This window comes from Salmo salar, chromosome ssa23, assembly GCF_905237065.1.
Source record: "Salmo salar chromosome ssa23, Ssal_v3.1, whole genome shotgun sequence".
Lineage (NCBI taxonomy): Eukaryota > Metazoa > Chordata > Actinopteri > Salmoniformes > Salmonidae > Salmo > Salmo salar.
The window spans coordinates 32026580-32046180 of NC_059464.1; the positions used below are offsets into that span (position 1 = coordinate 32026580).

At 45.4% G+C, this 19601-nt stretch overlaps 3 protein-coding genes across 8 annotated transcripts in view; 1 reads left to right on the forward strand and 2 right to left on the reverse strand.

The window, feature by feature from the left end:
• Positions 1–669: 669 nt before the first annotated feature.
• cks2 (CDC28 protein kinase regulatory subunit 2) lies at positions 670–2541 on the forward strand. Its single transcript, XM_014169726.2, has 3 exons — positions 670–950; positions 1402–1529; positions 1937–2541. Exons 1-3 carry the CDS (start codon positions 892–894, stop codon positions 1978–1980), a joined length of 231 nt encoding a protein of 76 aa, XP_014025201.1. The 5' UTR covers positions 670–891; the 3' UTR covers positions 1981–2541.
• On the reverse strand, positions 2535–5909 carry cimap1d (CIMAP1 family member D). 5 transcript variants are annotated; one of them, XM_014169721.2, is made up of 5 exons: positions 5356–5909; positions 5167–5247; positions 4264–4374; positions 3576–3710; positions 2535–3205 (listed from the first exon to the last, which is right to left on the reverse strand). In XM_014169721.2, exons 2-5 carry the CDS (start codon positions 5213–5215, stop codon positions 2718–2720), a joined length of 783 nt encoding a protein of 260 aa, XP_014025196.1. In that variant the 5' UTR covers positions 5216–5247; positions 5356–5909; the 3' UTR covers positions 2535–2717. The 5 variants fall into 5 exon arrangements, with proteins under 5 accessions (XP_014025196.1, XP_014025200.1, XP_014025194.1 ...); XM_014169725.2 differs by having other exon boundaries at positions 2535–3202; positions 3594–3710; positions 5353–5906; XM_014169719.2 differs by having other exon boundaries at positions 5353–5903.
• An 856-nt stretch (positions 5910–6765) lies between these two features.
• The window catches only part of LOC106584419 (C3 and PZP-like alpha-2-macroglobulin domain-containing protein 8), a 53495-nt gene continuing 40659 nt past the window's right edge, over positions 6766–19601 (reverse strand). The window contains exons 34-43 of one of the 2 annotated variants that reach the window (XM_014169727.2): positions 19342–19404; positions 15289–15542; positions 15031–15118; positions 12946–13020; positions 12728–12833; positions 12416–12526; positions 11421–11633; positions 10206–10280; positions 8113–8296; positions 6766–7674 (exon numbers count right to left, since the gene is read on the reverse strand). In XM_014169727.2, coding sequence (XP_014025202.1) covers position 7674; positions 8113–8296; positions 10206–10280; positions 11421–11633; positions 12416–12526; positions 12728–12833; positions 12946–13020; positions 15031–15118; positions 15289–15542; positions 19342–19404 — 1170 coding nt within the window. In that variant the 3' untranslated portion in view covers positions 6766–7673. The remainder of the gene's footprint in view (positions 7675–8112; positions 8297–10205; positions 10281–11420; positions 11634–12415; positions 12527–12727; positions 12834–12945; positions 13021–15030; positions 15119–15288; positions 15543–19341; positions 19405–19601) is intronic. The other variant, XM_045706020.1, reaches the window with a different exon arrangement.

Consider the following 19601-nt stretch of genomic DNA (forward strand, 5'->3'; position numbering starts at 1 on the left):
ATAATATTTATTAAGAATTTTAACAGTACATGACATACATCTGTTGTTCACTGCAACAATATCAGTAGCTTGTCTCAAATATAGCATGAAGCAAAAAGTGTTACAACACATCTGCTGGTACCACTATATATAATATTTCTTACGATCTTCAAAAATGAAATACGTTTGTATTCAACGTGTACCTTGCGCAAACTTGTGTTTGTACTCAGTGTGTGACTGTCAAACCTCAGATGGACACGGAAGTGGGCGGGGTCAAACGTTTGACCCCGCCCACATTGACCCCGGCCCCGAATTGCACACTCCAGTCAGGGGTACTTGTTGGAGTTTGCCAAAAAAACAGTAGGTTATTCTAGGTGGAATTGTTACTCTCCTGCCCTGTAAAAAATACTGGCAGATTCGGACGTGACTAAAATTACAGATGTGGACTTTTGTGCTCGTACACATAATTACATTACACGACCACCCCCAGTAAAACGAATCACTTAGAATAGGGCTATATACTATTTTTTTGTTGCATTCAGACAACAAATATTCATGATTGTAGGACGAAAGAAGCAAGATAAATGGACATTGACATTAACTCGACGAGCAAACCAATGGAAAAATCTAAAGGCTAAAATTGTAGAAATAACTCACCATGTGTACAGCTGTCAAAGTCAGAAGGCGGGGGCGGGGCGCCACGCATGCAGTTTGTTTTGCCCACGCGCGGCTTCACCAATCCCGGCTAAAAGAGGGACGGTTTGACTTTCAAATTTGCCGATACACTGCAGATGACAATTTGAGTTGTGTTTATAAAAATCGAGCCAGCTTTCGCTTATCAAAACGGACAGCTATCTGAGAATACGACCATTTATCCAGAAGATTGTGGTATATACTTCTGTTCGATTAAATATGTCGAAGAAACAAATTTACTACTCTGACAAGTACACAGATGAAGCATTTGAGTACAGGTAAATTAGGTTGAAGTTGTAACGTTAGCTACTACTGTACTGTAATACTGTTAACATGCTTGCTTACTAGCTAACGTTAGTTAACTTGCTTTGCTACGGAAAGCAAGTGCACCAACTCCCATGGTTGGTTAACTAGCCAACGTTAGCTTTAGCCATAATACTGTACTTGGCAAAATAATATTGATACTGTTATTATATTTGTTGGCTGGCAACTGAAGGCTGCAGGATTCATTTGTTTAGTGGGCTAGCGAACTGTATCATGTGACTTGGTTAACGACCGCTAACGTAAGCTAATACTATCAGCTGGTGTTGCCACAACATGTTCAAAGTTATTTGGCCTACTGGTGCTAGCTAGCTAACGTTACATCTACTAGTAAAGTACTTTCTAGTTAGTGACGTTAACTAGATAGCTACGTTAATTGGGTGAATTCAGTGTCCCTTTCCTACACAGGCATGTTATGCTCCCGAAACAGTTATCAAAGCTGGTGCCCACCTCTCACTTGATGACAGAAGATGAATGGAGGGGTCTGGGGGTGCAGCAGAGCCAGGGCTGGATCCACTACATGATCCACAAGCCAGGTGAGCTATTGACCGAAAGTTAGCAATCCAGTCTCACTTAACATATAGTTACCAAGGACTGACGTGTCATACAAGCAACATCTTTTCTAAAGTATTTACTTATGTCTCAAGTCTTCTCATTACTGGTTATGAAAAGATACATCAGGAATTGCTGCTTTTCTGACATCCTCTTTCATACATAATTTAAATGTACTAGCTAGCTTTCTATTCTAGGCCATATATTGTATTGCTTATTACATGACTTTGCCACAAACCAATGACCTCTTTTCCCCAATCTTCAATGTTGTCCTGATCACATCCCTACAGATGTAAAGCCATTGTTATGCCATCTGCATGTTTGAAAATAATAGCCATCTCTACTAGCTTGAAGTCAGTACTGAATTAGCTACTTTTTGTTTTACTTCTAGAGCCGCATATATTGCTTTTCCGAAGACCACTTCCAAAGGATTGAGTGGAAATCATCTTCCATGTCCCTGAAAGCCACCTTAGTTGAATTGTATGGTCTTTTATGACTAAACAAGATGTACATCTCGCCATGTGTTTTGGTGTATAGAATAGACCCTTTAGGTTTTTTTTTAACTCCCTCCCCAAAATGTTGGAGGTATCATAGAGGCAGACCGAGTGTTGGAAGGCTCGGCCCCCACAACCAGATGATAAGCAGTTCTGCTTTTATTGGTACATGGCAACAATATGGATATGGAATTTCTCATTCATTAGACTTTACAGAGCTTGAATAACACTTGCTACACTTTTATTGATGTTTACTTACTTGTCAATATGTTGTATTAATGAACAATGGTCAAATTGAGTTTTCTTTCTTGAACGTGGAATATTGTATTCAAAAGAAATAATTTTGCATGTTCTGAAAATGTTTTTATTTTGTCTGCTTTCCTCTATGTGTATATATATTTGTATCAGACAGTATACATTTGGACTGAATAGTCACATTTCTGTTAACTCTAAACAACACTGCTGTTGCTGGACAGAACGTAAATTAAAATATATTTCTTTACTTTTTGTGTGGAAGTTTGTATATGTTCTGTATCTAAATGTCTTTCACTTCATATTTAATATTAAGCCAGCACAGCAGTAGAAATGTTTCTCTATTGTCATCTCAAGTTCTTTGTTTTGCAGATTAATCTAACCTAGTCCCATATGACAGAGGAACATAGTTGTGAGAAGTGCTTTTCAGTCAGCTACATTGACCACCAGTGGGGTGACAAACTCTGAGTGTCTGATGCCCAGAGAGAAGGCAGGGGCCCGGGGCTTGTGGACAGTCACCTTCTCAGGATTATGAGTTCCAGGGCCAGGCTTCAGAGTGGCATCGTTGGGAAAGCCATGGCGACCTAGCATGGAGAAAGCTGGTTGCCTGGGCAGGTAGACACTTGGATCTGTACTGTTGTATCTACCTGGGCCTGGGGTCTTGGACAGGTCCTCTGAGGGACCCCCTAATTTGCAGTGCCCTGACATGGTATAGCTCGCACTGGCTGGCTTGGTGGGAACTTGGGGGCCCATGAGAGCAGGGAGACAGTACTTGTTGGGGGCAGGTACTGAGTCGATGGTACGGTAGCGAGTGCGGGAGCCCATGGTGTAGGATGGGGGTCTGCGCTGGGTGTTGCATGGAGGAGCATTCTCAGGGCTGTATGCCCCAGGTCCAGGAGTCTGGAAAAGCCCTGCTGGTGGGAAAGCTGTATTTAGCTTTGGCTTTATGTGAACTAGCAAGATTCATAAGTGGAATGCAGTAGATTCATTGTCAATTTAAAGTGTATGCATATTTGTGGAGTGTTCATGAAATTCAGTTGCAACAGCTGACAGCAGAAGGCAAGGCTTGAGCTGTCACATCCAGCTGTATCTTGTTGCCATACTGCTGTAAGTGGCTTACAAACTGCCACATGCAACAAGGTCCTTATGTAATTAACATCTCTTAAGAAAATCAACATTTTCACATCTAGTAATGAGCTTTTGGTATTTGACAAAAACGGTTATATTTTAATACAACTTTATAGGCACATTAAAACATCAGCTCTGAATTGAAGGTGTATTTACCTGAAGGTGGGAACTTACTTGATGATCCTCTCACTCTGCCCAACATGGAGTATGCGGGGTTGCCATCCCTACCGAAACGGGTGATTTTTGCATCAATGTAATACTGAGGCCCAGGACTGGAGTCAACACCGTACACTACACAACCAAACAAGAGAAACTTATCAAATAACTGACATACAATACTGGTTAGATCTTTGGGCCAGTAACTGAAAGGTTGCTGGATCGAATTCCCGAGCTGACAAGGTCAAAATCTGTCGTTCTGCCCCTGAGCAAGGCAGTTAACCCACTGTTCCCCGGGCCCTGAAGACGTGGATGTTGATTATGGCAGCCCCCCCGCACCACTCTGATTCAGATCGGTTGGGTTAAATACGGAAGACACATTTCAGCTGAATGCATTCATTTGTACAACTAACTAGGCATCCCCCTTTCCCTACTGTAGTAAGTTTGCCAGTATCCTAAGGACAGTGTCACATTTGGCTGATAAGTTGTATACTGTACTGTAGTAACAGGGTTCTTGTGACAGGTATTTGTGGTGTTGTTTCCCCCCAGTGGCTTTACAGTTACATTACAACATTCAATATTCCCTTTCATGATCAACTAATACTAGTTGAGGTAGTTTCCCTTGACCATTAGAGTAGTGTGTCATGTTCATCTTGGGGGGCTCTTCAGTGGCTGCTGTAGCACTCACAGTTGTTGCTCATTCTGCCGTGGAAGGAGTAAGCAGGGCTGGTTGGCTTGGTGAAGTCATGGCCGATGAAACCAATAGTTGGTGGCAGAGCGTAACGCCCAGGTCCTGGCCCTGTGGGGTAGATATTTTACACAATAGGTTGAGGACCTGTGTGTGCGCATGAAAGGATTTGGTCTACTTCACACATATTACATTATATACATTATGGTGTAGTGATGAATAAGCTGTAAAGGTTCATAAAGACGTGCCTGAGGATATAAACAACATATTTACATCTGGCTGGTGAAAATTAGACATGCTAGGAAATCCAAACAGCTGACTTTCACAGCCAGAGAAAGTGCGACAGAGAGTACACTAAGATACAACCTGGGAAATGACTTTTTTGGAAAGTGTTTATTTTTATTTTTTCACCAACTCTCTTGCACTAGCTCTATGCACACTCTACCAACACATTGCACTGACACTCCAACACACACACAACATACACTCACACAAAACACACACTTTCACATTATTTTATTGTAGTACTATTGCCTTATTTAGCCTTTTTTTTACTTTTTAACTGCATTGTTGGGAAATGGCTCGTTAGTAAGCATTTCATGGTAAAGTCTACACCAGATGTATTCGGCGCATGTCGTTTTTCATTTTGATTTGATTTGACATTACGTCAGCATTCACATTTTCAGATGCCTGTGCACACTGCACAAGCAAAGTTACTACTGCGAGTTCTGGCAAGTCCAAACTCTGAGAAATAATCAACTCCTCCAGTCAGTGTTCCCTCTCTGACAGGATAATGCATTCAATTACTAGCTAGACATGTTACATTTACTCAATTCAGAATAGATGAGTGATCTATCTGTATTGAATAAGTACCGCAAGGGTTGTTCCATTCAGGAAGCTCACCTTTCTCTCTGCCAGCAATGATGGGGCGCTTTTTCACCTCCTCCCCCATGGTCAAATAAATGTATGGTCCTACAAGTCGTCCTACAAAAACATCCTCCAAATCATTACACAAACTGCTCAATTCAATCAATAATAAGAGGGAATTAGACAATACAGTATGTACAAAAACACAGGTAGGAAGCATACTACTGTAAATGTGGACACAAACAGGCTCCAGCAATGCATCATAGCCAGCAGGTTCCTCTCTCCTCCGTGTGGTAGAGGTGATCTTCTGTGTCAGATGGATGCAAGCTCTCTACTCAGCAGCATGGCCCTCCTTTATCCATCCATCATCTCCCAAATCCTGAGTGAAATTCAGTTTGGAGTTCGCCTATTCAGTCATGCATACCTTAACAGCCTGCGCAGTTACACCCTCCAAAATAAGAACCACTACCATCAATGACCCATAAATACCATAAACATTCAGCCTCTTGGTTAGAAGGGCCCTTTAAAGGACCAAATGTTTGATCTCACGCCAACTGTGTCCAACTAGTCCATCATCTCAGCCAGTTAAATAGCAGCTCAGCCAGAGGAGCTCACTCTGCTGGTGCTTAGAAACCATGTCATTACTTGGATTCACTCTAATGTAACAATATCTCCACAGAGCAATCCATGAAACCAAGATCCCCTCTCCCTCCTTTCTCTTTTCACTCTCTGTTCATTGCAGCGTGGAGGCAGAATATCACACTTCAACCATGCATGCAGTTGCCAGGGAGACGTTCCAGGATATTCAGTCTCAGCAACCAGGTCTCCCGCATCGCTCGGTCAGCGAAGCGAGCGCTCTCTCTGTCCCTACAGTACCTTCCCCATTCATACAACAGATCTTCCACTCATACTGTACAGATCCCATTCACACTGTATATCAGAACTAACAGTGTCCCTTACAGAGACCAGCAAAGCCATGGAGTGGACAAATATTCTCCTTCTTGACATAGTGCAGTATATGATAATACACTGAAAGCGAGAAAGACTATGCATATCATAAGACACGTTATCTGACATTTGTCCACCACCACTCCTGTAGTTTGATCATAGGACTCATTGCCCTCTCAATAACCTCTACATTGAAACGACATATCCATGGGCCGTTTGGAACGTAGTCATTTTAAAACAACACACTGAAAGTTGCCAGAAGCTATACGGTAACTGACAAGGTTGACAAGTGCCTTAACCATGGTCTGCCCGAAAACAAACATTAAACATTTACAGGCTCTAACTCTCTCCTGGCTGCTGTTTAGGTAACCTGAGTGAGTTGTTAACAGGGACAAACATACATGTTAACCCCACTGCACACAGCCATGCCAGGGGTCACAGTCACAGAGGGCATTCTGAAGGGCTACAGTGTTTGACAATAACACAGCTCATTGCTTACAGGATGACAGGAAATTCTCCTCAGGCTAAACTACAGTTGCAAAGGAAATGGACCGACACAACTCCTTAACCACCAGGTCTGCTCCTCGTTTCCTATGTAACATATAGGCTATACATATAGGGAATAGAGTTACTGCTACCCGGGGAGAGACAGTAGCATGAAAAGTTAACTGCAAACAGAGACATGGATTGTATACAAAGTTTATTCTTTTTCAAAAGCAGCTGTATTGGAAATGGATGTGGGGTTACACTGGTTTAAATGTGGTAAATGTACCGTAGTTCCAAACTTTTATTCTTGTTTTAGGCTATCAAGAGTCAAAATTTAACAAAACAAAATAGCTTATGCACTGTACAATCATATCCCTGTGTGTTCAACAGTAAGGTGACAGCTATACCCAAATATGACTTATTATGTGGAGATATTGCTAGCTTGGTAAAATATCTAGAAGAATTGAGCTTATATTATCCTCCAGTTTAAGGCTGCAGAAATGCAGTCTCGATCTTTAGCAGGTTAAACACCAAATAAGTATATAAAGATATCAACTGTACACCTCAGTGTTTGAGCTAAGGCTTCCTCCGAATAAGAATAATAGGTGCATCATCTTGTTATTTTTGATGAATTAAATGAAGACATTGGTGTAGGTGACAGGACAAGAAGGCAATAGGGGGCGGCATTGGAACAAATAAAACAAAAGCACTAGCTACAAATAAATACCACAGATAGAAAAAACAACAAAACATTTGTTTTAACTCAGGTGTAATTACAAACATAAATACTTGATTATTCAATCTAGAGATTACAGAAAAACAATAAGGCACTACAGTAAATATCAAAGACGCTATGGTGTCTACTGGTGAATAGGAGTTATACAAGAGAGAAAAACAAAGAGGGCTAGAGGGGGAGTAGCTTAGTAACGCACACACACACACACACACACACACACACACACACACACACACACACACACACACACACACACACACTTTGCTTCCTTTCAGGCTGCAGTCCCCACTCTTCCTTCTCTCTCCACTCACTAACATATTCACAAACAATGTACAATTTGGAGATCTGGCTGGTGATGCCGTCAGGGGCAGTTTCTGTGGAGGAGAGGAGAACAGGACACTGAATAAGATCTCTGATGAGGTTCTTCATTGCAATCGGATAGATAGGTACAGATATGCTATCTTTGATGTAGAGGTATCTGAATACACTTTGTTATTAGAGTGGATATAAACTGACACAGGTTTGAGGTTACAAAGTCACAGTTGAGTTCATTTCAAGCCCTATCCACATTACCACAGTGTTAATGGTTCAAACCACAGGAGGTTGGTGGAAACTTAATTGGGGAGAATGGGCTCGTGGTAATGATTGGGGCGGAATCAATGGAATAGTATCAAATACAACAAACAAGTGATTGATGCCATTCCATTAGCACCGTTCTGAACATTATTATTAGCCATTCTTCCCTCAGCAGCCTCCTGTGGTTCAAACTCAGTGTTGTTGTGCATAGAGACAGAGAGGTCAGAGGGCTGTACCATCGCTCAGGGGGGTCCTTTGTGTCCAGTGTGGGTAACTGGATATCTGATGGACTCTCCTGCTCTCCCCCCTGCTCCCCTGCCTCCAGCTCCAAATGGTCCTCTCCCTCTGCAGGGAAGGGTTCTGGGTCATACTCATAGGAGTAGTAGGACACCTCAGCCATGGAACCCTGCTCTTCCTCACCTACAGCACAAGAAAGAGAGATGGAGAGAGAGAGAGACAGAGAGAGATGGAGAGTGAGTGAGAGGGACAGAGAGACACTCGAGAGAGGAAAAGGGCAGGTGGGATGGTGAGAAATATCCTTAGAAATAAGATGAGACAATTGTTCACAACAATTATTTTTATGAGAACTCTTAACATTGGCTGAAAAGTCAAGGGGCATAACAATATGTTTCCACTGAGAGTATCTACCAAAATAGTTAATTGTACAAGGTGACCAGTAGGGGTCACTATGTCCTTCTGATGTCCAGCCTCATGTAAAGCACTGCATGCACACTGCTCCTTTTGGCAATCATACATTGCAGATGAATACACACAATACACTCCATTTGTTTTCATCAAAACAAGTGTGTTTTGTAGAATTAATCATGCCCTCAGCTCTGATGCCATTTCACCACTAAGGGACATGTCCACAGAGAAACTGATTCCAAAGCCTCAATGTTTTTACTAAAGCTATTGAGAATGCTGTCAGATTCTTGGCACACAAAATCACATCCATCACAATCTACCTAACCTAATGCTCAGTGGAGCTCAGCTCAACAACATTTATTAGCTCAGAATTACACAGCTGTTCATTGAGTGTAATAATCTGGTATGATACATGTTTTCTGTATGTGTGTACCGCAGTCCAGTTTTAATGGCATTCCTGTGGTGAGGTCTTTTCCACTGTGAAGCATCAGTCTTGTACTGAGGAGACCTTTGACCTTTGTGGAACTCCATTACAGCTACTGTGAGCTGCAGGCAGGGAACAAGTCAGCGCAGGTATAGGCCACATCAAATACACACACGCACGGAAGTACACACGCATCGACGTGAGCCTACCCTACCACAGCCACGACTCCAGCTACAAACCAACATAAAGAGTGATACATCTTACCGGGATTTGTGTAACAACAAGTTATTTAAGCATGACATCTAAGTGAACCCTGTGGTGGAGCAACAAATATCTTCTTCAAGCAAAACTATCCCCCCTAAGGAAAGCCTATCCTCCTGTTTATCAGAATGTGACAGAAGCCTGTCGACGTGATCCACTGAGGCGTCAGTGCTCTACTTCCTCCTCTCCTCTACGCTACCGCAGATGGCTGGGGCAAGTCCAAACAGCCCCCAGCACACTGCAGGCAGACAGACTGATCAGACATGGAGGACAGGAGGGAAGGGAGGGCAGTGACTCTTTCATCTACACCTCCAACTCTTCTACAACACTAATTTTTTATTTCACCTTTATTTAACCAGGTAGGCCAGTTGAGAACTAGTTCTCATTTACAACTGCGATCAAACTCTTTATACTTATTTGTATATATCCAGACAAGCAAGAAGAAGCCGATGCATGGTGATGGACCTTACAGTGGGTATAGGTTATAGCAAACTATTGGAGGCAGTCTGTATGTGGATGTTCTCAGAGCGTTGCATGTGTGTAGTCTGAGCTGGAGTAAACTCCAATCCCTCATACAATACAGATCCATGGATGTATGCAGATAGACATATTTACAGTGGGCACTAGAGGTCTGGTCTTCATCTGTCAGACTTGTATACAGTGTCTCAGAGTGGGAACGGAGCAGAGCAGTGCATGAACCTCCTCACATGCCTGCACGTCAACGCCAGCTTCACTCAGAGGTGAACTCTCCAGCCCTTGCCTTTGACTGGCACTCACACACACACACACACACACACACACACACACACACACACACACACACACACACACACACACACACACACACACACACACACACACACAGACTTCACACTCCTCACACACACACTCCTGCAGCCGGGAACAGCTGGCGTCCAATGAGAGATGGGAAGATAGGGGTTAGAGCGGGGGTATAGAGGGGAAAAGAGAGGTGTATGTTTTACAATGCACTGTATTTACCTGTGTGTATAGGCACAGGAGTTTGCTCAGGTTCCTCGCCTGTTGCGTTCTCTCTGTCCTCCGTGGTGGATTCCACTGTGTGAACAGACACAACAGAATCACAACAAGCCAATGTTACACAGAACACGTACTGTACGGTTATGGTAAAAGCATGATATCTTTTCCCGTATTTCCAATGTGGGTGCTTATTTCCTAACCAGCCATACACAAACAATGAGAGGCAGGTCTAAATAAGGATCCGGTCCTTTGATAATCTACTGTAAACCTGGCAGAGGCAGCCTAGTTTTCCCACACAGGTTTTGGTATGTGCTTTTTCCAAATCCACTCCACAACAAGAAGGCTTCTTTGTTGTTGGTTGGTCGTCAGAAAGGAATGTGACAGGGTTTTCAAAGGCCTGGACAAAAGCACTCTGTCATTTGGGGTTCCTTGTAATATAGTAGCGCTGGGCAGAGAGGGGAGAGAAGTTCTCCTCACAAATTTTATCCAGCAATCAGCCTGCACCGGAACAGCTGTTACCACAGCCACACACACACCTCACTCTTTCTTCTCCTACTTGTTTGTGTGCGTGTGCATGTGTGTGCGTGTGTGAGAGAGTATGTGCACGTGCATGTTGGGCTACCCTGCACCCTCTTCACAGCACATCCTCTCTTCAATTCCTCAAAGGGTGTTTCTCATAATCAAAACATTTTGGAGACATATTTTCGGTGGATGTAATGTTTGACTATGAACTATATCGTGTTTTTAGTTCTTCAATGACCGATAAATCAGAGCCACATGTGAGCCTGGCTGGCAGAGACACTGGGAGGGGTTCTGAGTCTGGCTGGCAGAGACACTGGGAGGGGTTCAGAGCCTGGCTGGCAGAGACACTGGGAGGGGTTCAGAGCCTGGCTGGCAGAGACACTGGGAGGGGTTCTGAGCCTGGCTGGCAGAGACATTGGGAGGGGTTCAGATCCTGGCTGGCAGAGACAGTGGGAGGGGTTCAGAGCCTGGCTGGCAGAGACACTGGGAGGGGTTCAGAGCCTGGCATGCTAGTGTTAGGAGCAGCCAGTGGGTTTGATGACACAGCTGTAGCAGCTTTCATTTCAATCATTCAGAGGATGAATTGACATCAAACTCATGAATTGATTAAATGGCCATTACTGTCATTGAGGATTTTTCAACTCATTAACTGAATTTCAAATGGAATGGAGCCCATCCCTGGTAGAGTAGTCTTACTCTGAGGACAATGGGACATGGGCACTTGTTCTATGCGGGTCCCATTGCGGCAGGCAAAGACCTCCATCTGACACTGGTTCTGGTAGAGATGTCCGTCTGAGCCACACACCAGCTCTCCGTCGTAGCCACAGTCCCTGTAGCAGGTGCAACGCTCAAACTGCTCCTCCTCCAGACAGCCAAACACCTTGTTACATTGGTTCCCCTGGACAAAGCCTGGGTCAAAGGAAAAACACCAGACAGGAGAAATTATATATTTTTCAACTTTGGGGATCTTGAACTTTTGCTTTTTTCTAACAATATGTATCAACATTGTGTGACTTAAGTAGTGGAATTCAACCATTATAATATTACTTCATAGTAAAATACACAGGACAAAAAAATATTTTCCAAACATGGGTCAGGCAAATAAAGAGATGACATCTTTCATAGGAGGGAAAGTGTTAGGCGAGAGAGAGAAAAAAATGAGTGTGTGAGAGGATGTGTGTGTGTTGATGAGCGCTGTTCCCCAGGGTCTGGGCACAGCCTTGGTTCCAGCCCCTCAGCTTCTCTCTCTCTCAGCCAAGCCGGCAAAACACAGCATCAACACAAACAGGGTCATCCACCCATCACCACGGTGACAGGGGCAAACTTTGCCATTTGTTGTAGCAACATCGGTCCCCGCTAATGAGAGTGTGTGTATGTGCATGTGTCGCTGAAACGGAAACACTCAGCTCGGCACGATGACAACCAGGGCCAGTGGGCATTCCTGTGTTGGCCTGCTTTTCTGTTTCTTCTCTTCCCAACATCTGCCCGTGCCAATAACAGTTTAGGCACGACACACACGCTCTTAGAAAGTCAAAGGACAGGAAATGGAGGTTTACAGAGGAGCCCCGTCAGACACAAGTCACACTCGCTCTCTCTCTCACTGTTTCATTAGCTGGGCTTAATGGGGACTAACACAAATAGAATGTTGTAGTTCCGTTAATGGACATACAGTAGAGTGTTGTAACTCTTACCTATCCACTGATTGGTTGAGCTCTCCACCTCGTTGCACGTGGTGCCGTCACACAGCTTGCGGGCCAGGGGACTGCTCTCGCTCACATTGTAAAAGCGGGTGGCCTCAAATGCTGTATAGCGAGAGAGAGACAGAAACACACAGCTTTGTAGGAGTAGTGGACAACTCTGTACTTGCATTTTAAACCACAGACCAGAGAATTCCAATTTCCTCTGAGAGAAGGCTGTCAGTTAATCATCGTGAAGACGGAGGAGGGTTTTCCTGCTCGCAAAGTGAGGTGCTGTTAAAAATATTCATCACGTCAGAGGCATACCTGGTTCGTAGTAGTCGTACACCTTGACCGGAACAGGCGCTGTCTTGCCCATTATGTACTCCCTGACAGCCTGGAAGGCCACACATGTCATACACTGACTGGATATCTGCGTTGTGGGACAAGTACAGAGACAGGGCAAGCATGTCAAACAGTTAGAACTGATCACAGTACAGTACACCACAGATTACAAAGGTGATATACCGGTATGGCTAACTCACCTCATCAAAGTAGAAGAGGACCTTCCTTCCATCCACTTCGTACCTCTTCAGACCAACCCTCTTGTCCAGCAGCAGCTTTATGATAGGAAAAGGGGGATGAACTACTCAATCAAACATTAGGTCATAAGGTCAAATACCGCTTTCAACAAACACCCTTATATTAGTATATACTTATAGTACAGAACCAGGGACAGGACCCAGAGTCCGACTCAATGCTAAACTTTTCTGTTGTCTCACTGATGACCAGTGAGAATTCTGGTGACCTTTCAGTCCAGTTGTAGGTAGGTCAAGCCAAGTCTGTTTACAAGCCAAGGGGAGGGAGCCAGCTTCCAATAACAGTACCAGTGTCGACTGTCTACGAGGGAGTTGCTGTTTACTGCCTAAGGGGATAGGTGTTGTGGGAAGTATGGTGGTGGGGGTAATTCCTCCCACAGGGCTCTCTAAAAGGTGGCAGTCCTACGGACAGATTAAGTTTATGAGGTGCTCAGCCTGAGCTGGCGCCACTGGGACACACACACACACACACACACACACACACACACACACACACACACACACACACACACACACACACACACACACACTGTGTGTGTATAAGTGTGTTGGCTGTGTTGTTTTCTCCCTTGACAATAACTATAATTATAGTAACAACTTGAAATGTATTCCATTCACTTTCTCTGAGCACTTAAAGTAACATAAAGTAGGTAGCATAGTGTGAAAGGCATTTTGCTCCATTCAGCTCAGCTCATTTTATGGATAAAAAGGGCAATAGAGGCCAAAGTATGTGGTGTAAGGATTCCAAGTAATATCTATGAAAACAACAAGACATGACTGCATAAGCGAGGCTCCGTCTCGTGATGTGAGGAATGCTGCTGGTCAGGGCAGCCAGGCAGTCGTACAGCAGGGAGGCGAGCAGGGCTGGCTCTGTAAACGGAGCTTGTAAGCCACTTCAATATACAGGTCAGCACCGACTCCCTCAAGTCTCAGGGAGAGAGTGTGTGTGTGTGTGTGTGTGTGTGTGTGTGTGTGTGTGTGTGTGTGTGTGTGTGTGTGTGTGTGTGTGTGTGTGTGTGTGTGTGTGTGTGTGTGTGTGTGTGTGTGTGTGTGTGTGAGTGGGTGTAAATCTGTCCCCCCAGGTAGGTAGGTCTTTACGAAGGTGGATAGTTTGATTTTGGGGCCCATAACTCTGCAGTAATGAGGGAGACAAGTGTTTTGAAGAGGGCCTGGGGAGGTGACTTCAACTAACCTCTCACCCCCCTCTCTAAGATGTCTGCCATGCGTCCCTCTCCCCTGGCTCTCAGAGTGGGGTAGTTGGAATAAACAATGGCAACCCCCAGTGGCCCAGCCCTTCCCTGGTGGCTGGGTTATAACCCCAGAGAGGGTCTGTGAGGGTTTGTGCTGGCTCCTTGTGGAGCCCCATAGCAACAGTAACATCACTGGGCCAGAGCTGGCCCTCATCCAGACACTGCAGTAAAAATACCCTCTCAATAGTGATTACCCCACTGCTGTATAAACACACACACACACACACACACACACACACACACACACACACACACACACACACACACACACACACACACACACACACGTATTCCCAGTAACATTCAGCATGACCCCTGTGTTTACAAGAGAAGCAGAGCAGAGTACTCAGTACAGTGGCGCAAATGTTTTGTCTATATCTGCCAAGAGTAGCAGCACAATGGCAGAGCCACTCAATGTCTTCCTCCGTTAAACACACGTCCACAAACACCTCTCTGAGACAGGGGAAGAAGCATGAGCAGCATAGGGGACTGAGCAAAGCAGAAGGGGACTGATCAATTCCACACCACACCTCTGAAATGGCCATCAGATGTGAGCCGTGTCTGTCTTTGTCTTTTTGGGGGGGGTGTTGTGTTTTATTGTCACATACACAGTGAAATGTGTTGTTTTACAGGGTCAGCCATACCTTGCCCAAGGGCACATCTTCAGACAGTCGGAATTCGCACCAGTGACCTTTCGGTTACTGGCCCAACGCTCTAACCGCTAGACTACATGCCGTCTGTCTGTATGACATTGTAATGTGAGTGTATGTTTATGTCCTACCCTCTCCAAACTTTCCACATCGGCACGGAAACCTGACAGCAGAGGGACCTCCAAGACAGCCATGTTGGAAGAACCTGTGTGGAGCCACCTGAAGAGAGAAAAATGCTAAGCGAGTTAGATGCTAAGCTAAATGCTAGTAGAACTAGGCCAACCACCAGGCTAAACGCTAGCAGAACTAGGCCAACTGCTAGCAGATCTAGGCCAACTACCAGGCTAGATGCTAGTTAGGCTAAAAGGCTGCTGCAGTCTCTGCAGTACCTGGCGCAGGCTTCCAGGGTGATACGGTAGTCTAGGTCGTCTTGGTGGGCTGCGGGATCTTCATCGTCTGTGGCAGCCCGGCGTTTGCGGCTCAGCTCCGAGCGGTTGTCGGAACGGGATCGCCAGCGAAGGCTGGCGTGGCGGGGGGAGGGCGGGGCTGACGGGTGGCGCTTCTGCCTGGGCTCCTTCAGGTCCACCTTAAGCTGGAAGGCTGGCTTGGCCACGGGGTCAGGCACGTTGTAGGATACATCAATCTGAGGCGAGAACACAAGCAGAGCTTGGAGAGACAGAATTTATTCCCGATTCCGGAGGTAATAGAAATTGCAGAGAACCTATGTTGCAGAGCAAACCCATTGAGTGTGGAAGCAAGTACACACACACGCAAGCACGCGCTCTTGCACATACGTACGCATGTACACACACACACACACGCTCTCTTTAATCATGCCTAACTTGTCATCTCATTACAGCCCAGGTGCTCCAGGCCTCAGGCACTGGCCGACCGAAGAGAGGGAGAGAGAGATGTGCTGAGGGAGGGAGAGGTGTGGGTGGAGGGATAGAGGTGTGAAAGCTGGAAAAGTGGTGTATGTGTAGAGGGAGGAAGGTTTGCAGGAATGTGTGGAGTGAGAAGGGGGACAGAGATAGGCTGCTCCCTCTAATTCTCCCATTTCTCCCTCTCTCCCCTCCCAGAGAACCTGAGCCCTAGGACCATGCATTAGGACTACCTGGCCTGACGACTTCTAGCTGTCGCTGTCCCCAGTCCACCTGGTCGTGCTGCTGATCCACTTTCTGCTGTTCTGCCTGCGGCTATGGAACCCTGACCTGTTCACCGGACCTGCTACCTTATCCCAGACCTGCTGTTTCGACGCTCTCTCTCTTTCACCTGCTGTCTCGACCTCAATGTTCGGCTATAAAAAAGCCAACTGACATTTACTCCTGAGGTGCTGCCCTGTTGCACCCTCTATCACCACTGTGATTATTATTTGACCCTGCTGGTCATCTATGAACATTTGAAGAACGATCTAGCCTTAATGGCCATGTACTTGTTTAATCTCCACCGGCACAGCCAGAAGAGGACTGGCCACTCCTCAGAGCCTGGTTCATCTCTAGGTTCCTCTCATGGATTGTGTATGTGTGCAATTCAGAGAGTGAATGGGCAAGACAAAATATTGAAGTGCCTTTGAACGGGGTAAGGTAGTACACTACATGACCAAAAGTATGTGGACACCTGCTCGTCGAACATCTCATTCTAAAATCATGGGCATTAATATGGAGTTGGTCCCCCCTTTGCTGCTATAACAGTCTCCACTCTTCTGGGAAGGCTTTCCACTAAATGTTGGAACATTGCTGCAGGGACTTGCTTCCATTCAGCCATCTGAGCATTAGTGAGGTCAGACACTGATGTTGGGCGTTTAGGCCTGGCTCGCAGTCCGCATTCCAATTCATCCCAAAGGTGTTCAATGGGGTTGAGGTCAGGGCTCTGCGCAGGCCAGTCAAGTTCCTCCACACCGATCTCGACAAACCATTTATGTAATGTCCTCGCTTTGTGCACGGGGGCATTGGAGCAGGTTGAGAGCTTCAAGTTCCTTGGTGTCCACATTACCAACAAACTAGAATGGTCTAAATGCACCAAGACAGTTGTGATGAGGGCACGACAAAGCCTATTCCCCCTCAGGAAACTAAAAAGATTTGGCATGGGTCCTGAGATCCTCAAAAGGTTCTACAGCTGCAACATCAGGGAGCATCCTGACTGGTTGCATCACTGCCTGGTACGGCAACTGCTCGGCCTCCGACCACAAGGCACTACAGAGGGTAGTGTGTACGGCCCAGTACATCACTGGGGCTAAGCTGCCTGCCATCCAGGACCTCTACACCAGGCGGTGTCAGAGAAGGCCCTAAAACCCCAGTCATAGATTGTTCTCTCTACTACCGCATGGCAAGCGGTACCGGAGCGCCAAGTCTAGTACCAAAAGGCTTCTCAACAGCTTTTACCCCCAAGCCATAAGACTCCTGAACAGGTATTCAAATGGCTACCCAGACTTTTTGCATTGTGTCCCCCCCAACCCCTCTTTTACACTGCTGCTACTCTCTGTTTATCATATATGCATAGTCACTTTAACTATACATTCATGTACATACTACCTCAATTAGCCCGACTAACCGGTGCCCCCACACATTGGCTATCCGGACTATCTGCATTGTGTCCCACCCTCCACCTGCCACCCACCACCCACCAACCCCTCTTTTACGCTACTGCTACTCTCTATTTATCATATATGCATAGTCACTTTAACCATACCTACATGTACATACTACCTCAATCAGCCTGACTAACCGGTGCCTGTATATAGCCTTGCTACTGTTATTTTTCACTGTCTTTTTACTGTTGTTTTTTATTTCTTTATCTATTGTTCACCTAATACCTATTTTTTGCTTAAAAATTGCACTGTTGGTTAGGGCCTGTAAGTAAGCATTTCACTATAAGGTCTACACCTGTTGTATTAGGCGCACGTGACAAATACACTTTGATTTGATTTGATTGTCATGCTGAAACAGAAAGGGCCTTCCCCAAACTGTTGCCACAAAGTTGGATGCCCAGAATCATCTAGAATGTCATTGTATGCTGTGGCGTTAAGATTTCCGGATGATGAAAAACAGCCCCAAACCATTATTCCTTCTCCATCAAACTTTACCGTTGTCACTATGCATATGGACAGGTAAAGTTGTCCTGGCAACCGCCAAACCCAGATTAATCCGTAGGACTGACAGATGGTGAAGCGTGATTCACTCCAGAGAACGCATTTCCACTGCTCCAGAGTTCAATGGCGGCGAGCTTTATGCCAAGCGTCAGCTGGAGTGGTGTAAAGCTCGCTTGGCATTGCGCATGGTGCGCAAGCTGACGCTTGGCATTGCGCATGGTGATCTAAGGCTTGTGCGCGGCTGCTCGGCCATGGAAAGCCATTTCATGAAGCTCCCGGCAAACAGTTCTTGTGCTGACTTTGCTTCCAGAGGCAGTTTGGAACTCGGTTGTGAGTGTTGCAACCAGGGACAGAACATTTTTACGTGCTACGTGCTTTAGCACTCGGCGATCCCGTTCTGTGAGCTTGTGTGGCCTACCACTTCGCCGCTGAGCCGTTGATGCTCCTAGACGTTTCCACTTCACAATAACAGCACTTACAGTTGACCAGGGCAGCTCTAGCAGAGCAGAAATTTGATGAACTGACTTGTTGGAAAGGTGGCACCGTCATAGGATACTGGGGCTATACCCCAGTGTATATATGTAATAATAAAATTTATAATAATTTGGTGGGCACTTGTACCTGTCCTATTTTACACATGTACAAGTGTGTATTAATACGCATGTGTGAATTGGAAATGTGTTTTTTGCATATCCCAACTCTCCCTGAGACACCCTTGGAGAGTAGGGTCACGGGCCACAGTCTGCCATTATCAATGGCAACCCTGTAGGAATTAGGGTTTAAGTGCCTTGCTCAAGGGCACATTAACAGATTTTCACCTTGTCGACTCAGGGATTCTAACTAGCAACCTTTCGGTTACTGTCCTAACGCTCTAACCGCCAGGCTACCTGCTGCATGTATTACACTGCAGAATTATGCTTATAAGATTTCTGTCTTTTTTCAAAGGATCCAATAACTGTTAATGTTATCTGAAGGATCACAGAACCCATTTGAGACCAGTATAATGATCACCTGTCATGTGAAGAGGGATAAGGTTGACAGGCTCTTCTAAACATGCAGGAAAGGCAAAGCGAGGAGAGGAGGAACGCTGTGTTCTATCTATGCACCCTGGCCTCAAATAGCTTTCTGTTTTAGTGACAAGGTACAGGAAAAACAGCATCCTATCCAGTGTAATTGGGGAACGAACAGTCCCTGCTGAACAATTCCCTACGTTTTACAAGATCATTACGATTTACAGTCAGGAATTTGGGCATTAGAGCAATGAGTCATGGGAATGCACTGGCTTTTCCCCTCTGGAGGATTCTCAGTGTGTGAAAGATAAAATTATAGAAGGGAGTGATCAGAAGTAACGTACCTGCATGAGACAGCAGCCCTCGCCTTTAGCACTGACAAACAGCCCTGTGGGAATACTGGGAATCTGCAGAGAGAGGAGGGGAGGGAGAGAGAGACAGAGCGAGAGAGAAAGAGGAAGAAAGGGATAATAGGGTTGAGAGAGAAGAGGGGTGGGATAGAGGTGAGAGACAGAATTATGGTTAGAGAGAGCAACCATCAAACAGGCAAAGCATTAAAACAGGACTAAAATTGAATCCTACTACACCGGCTCTGATGCTCGTC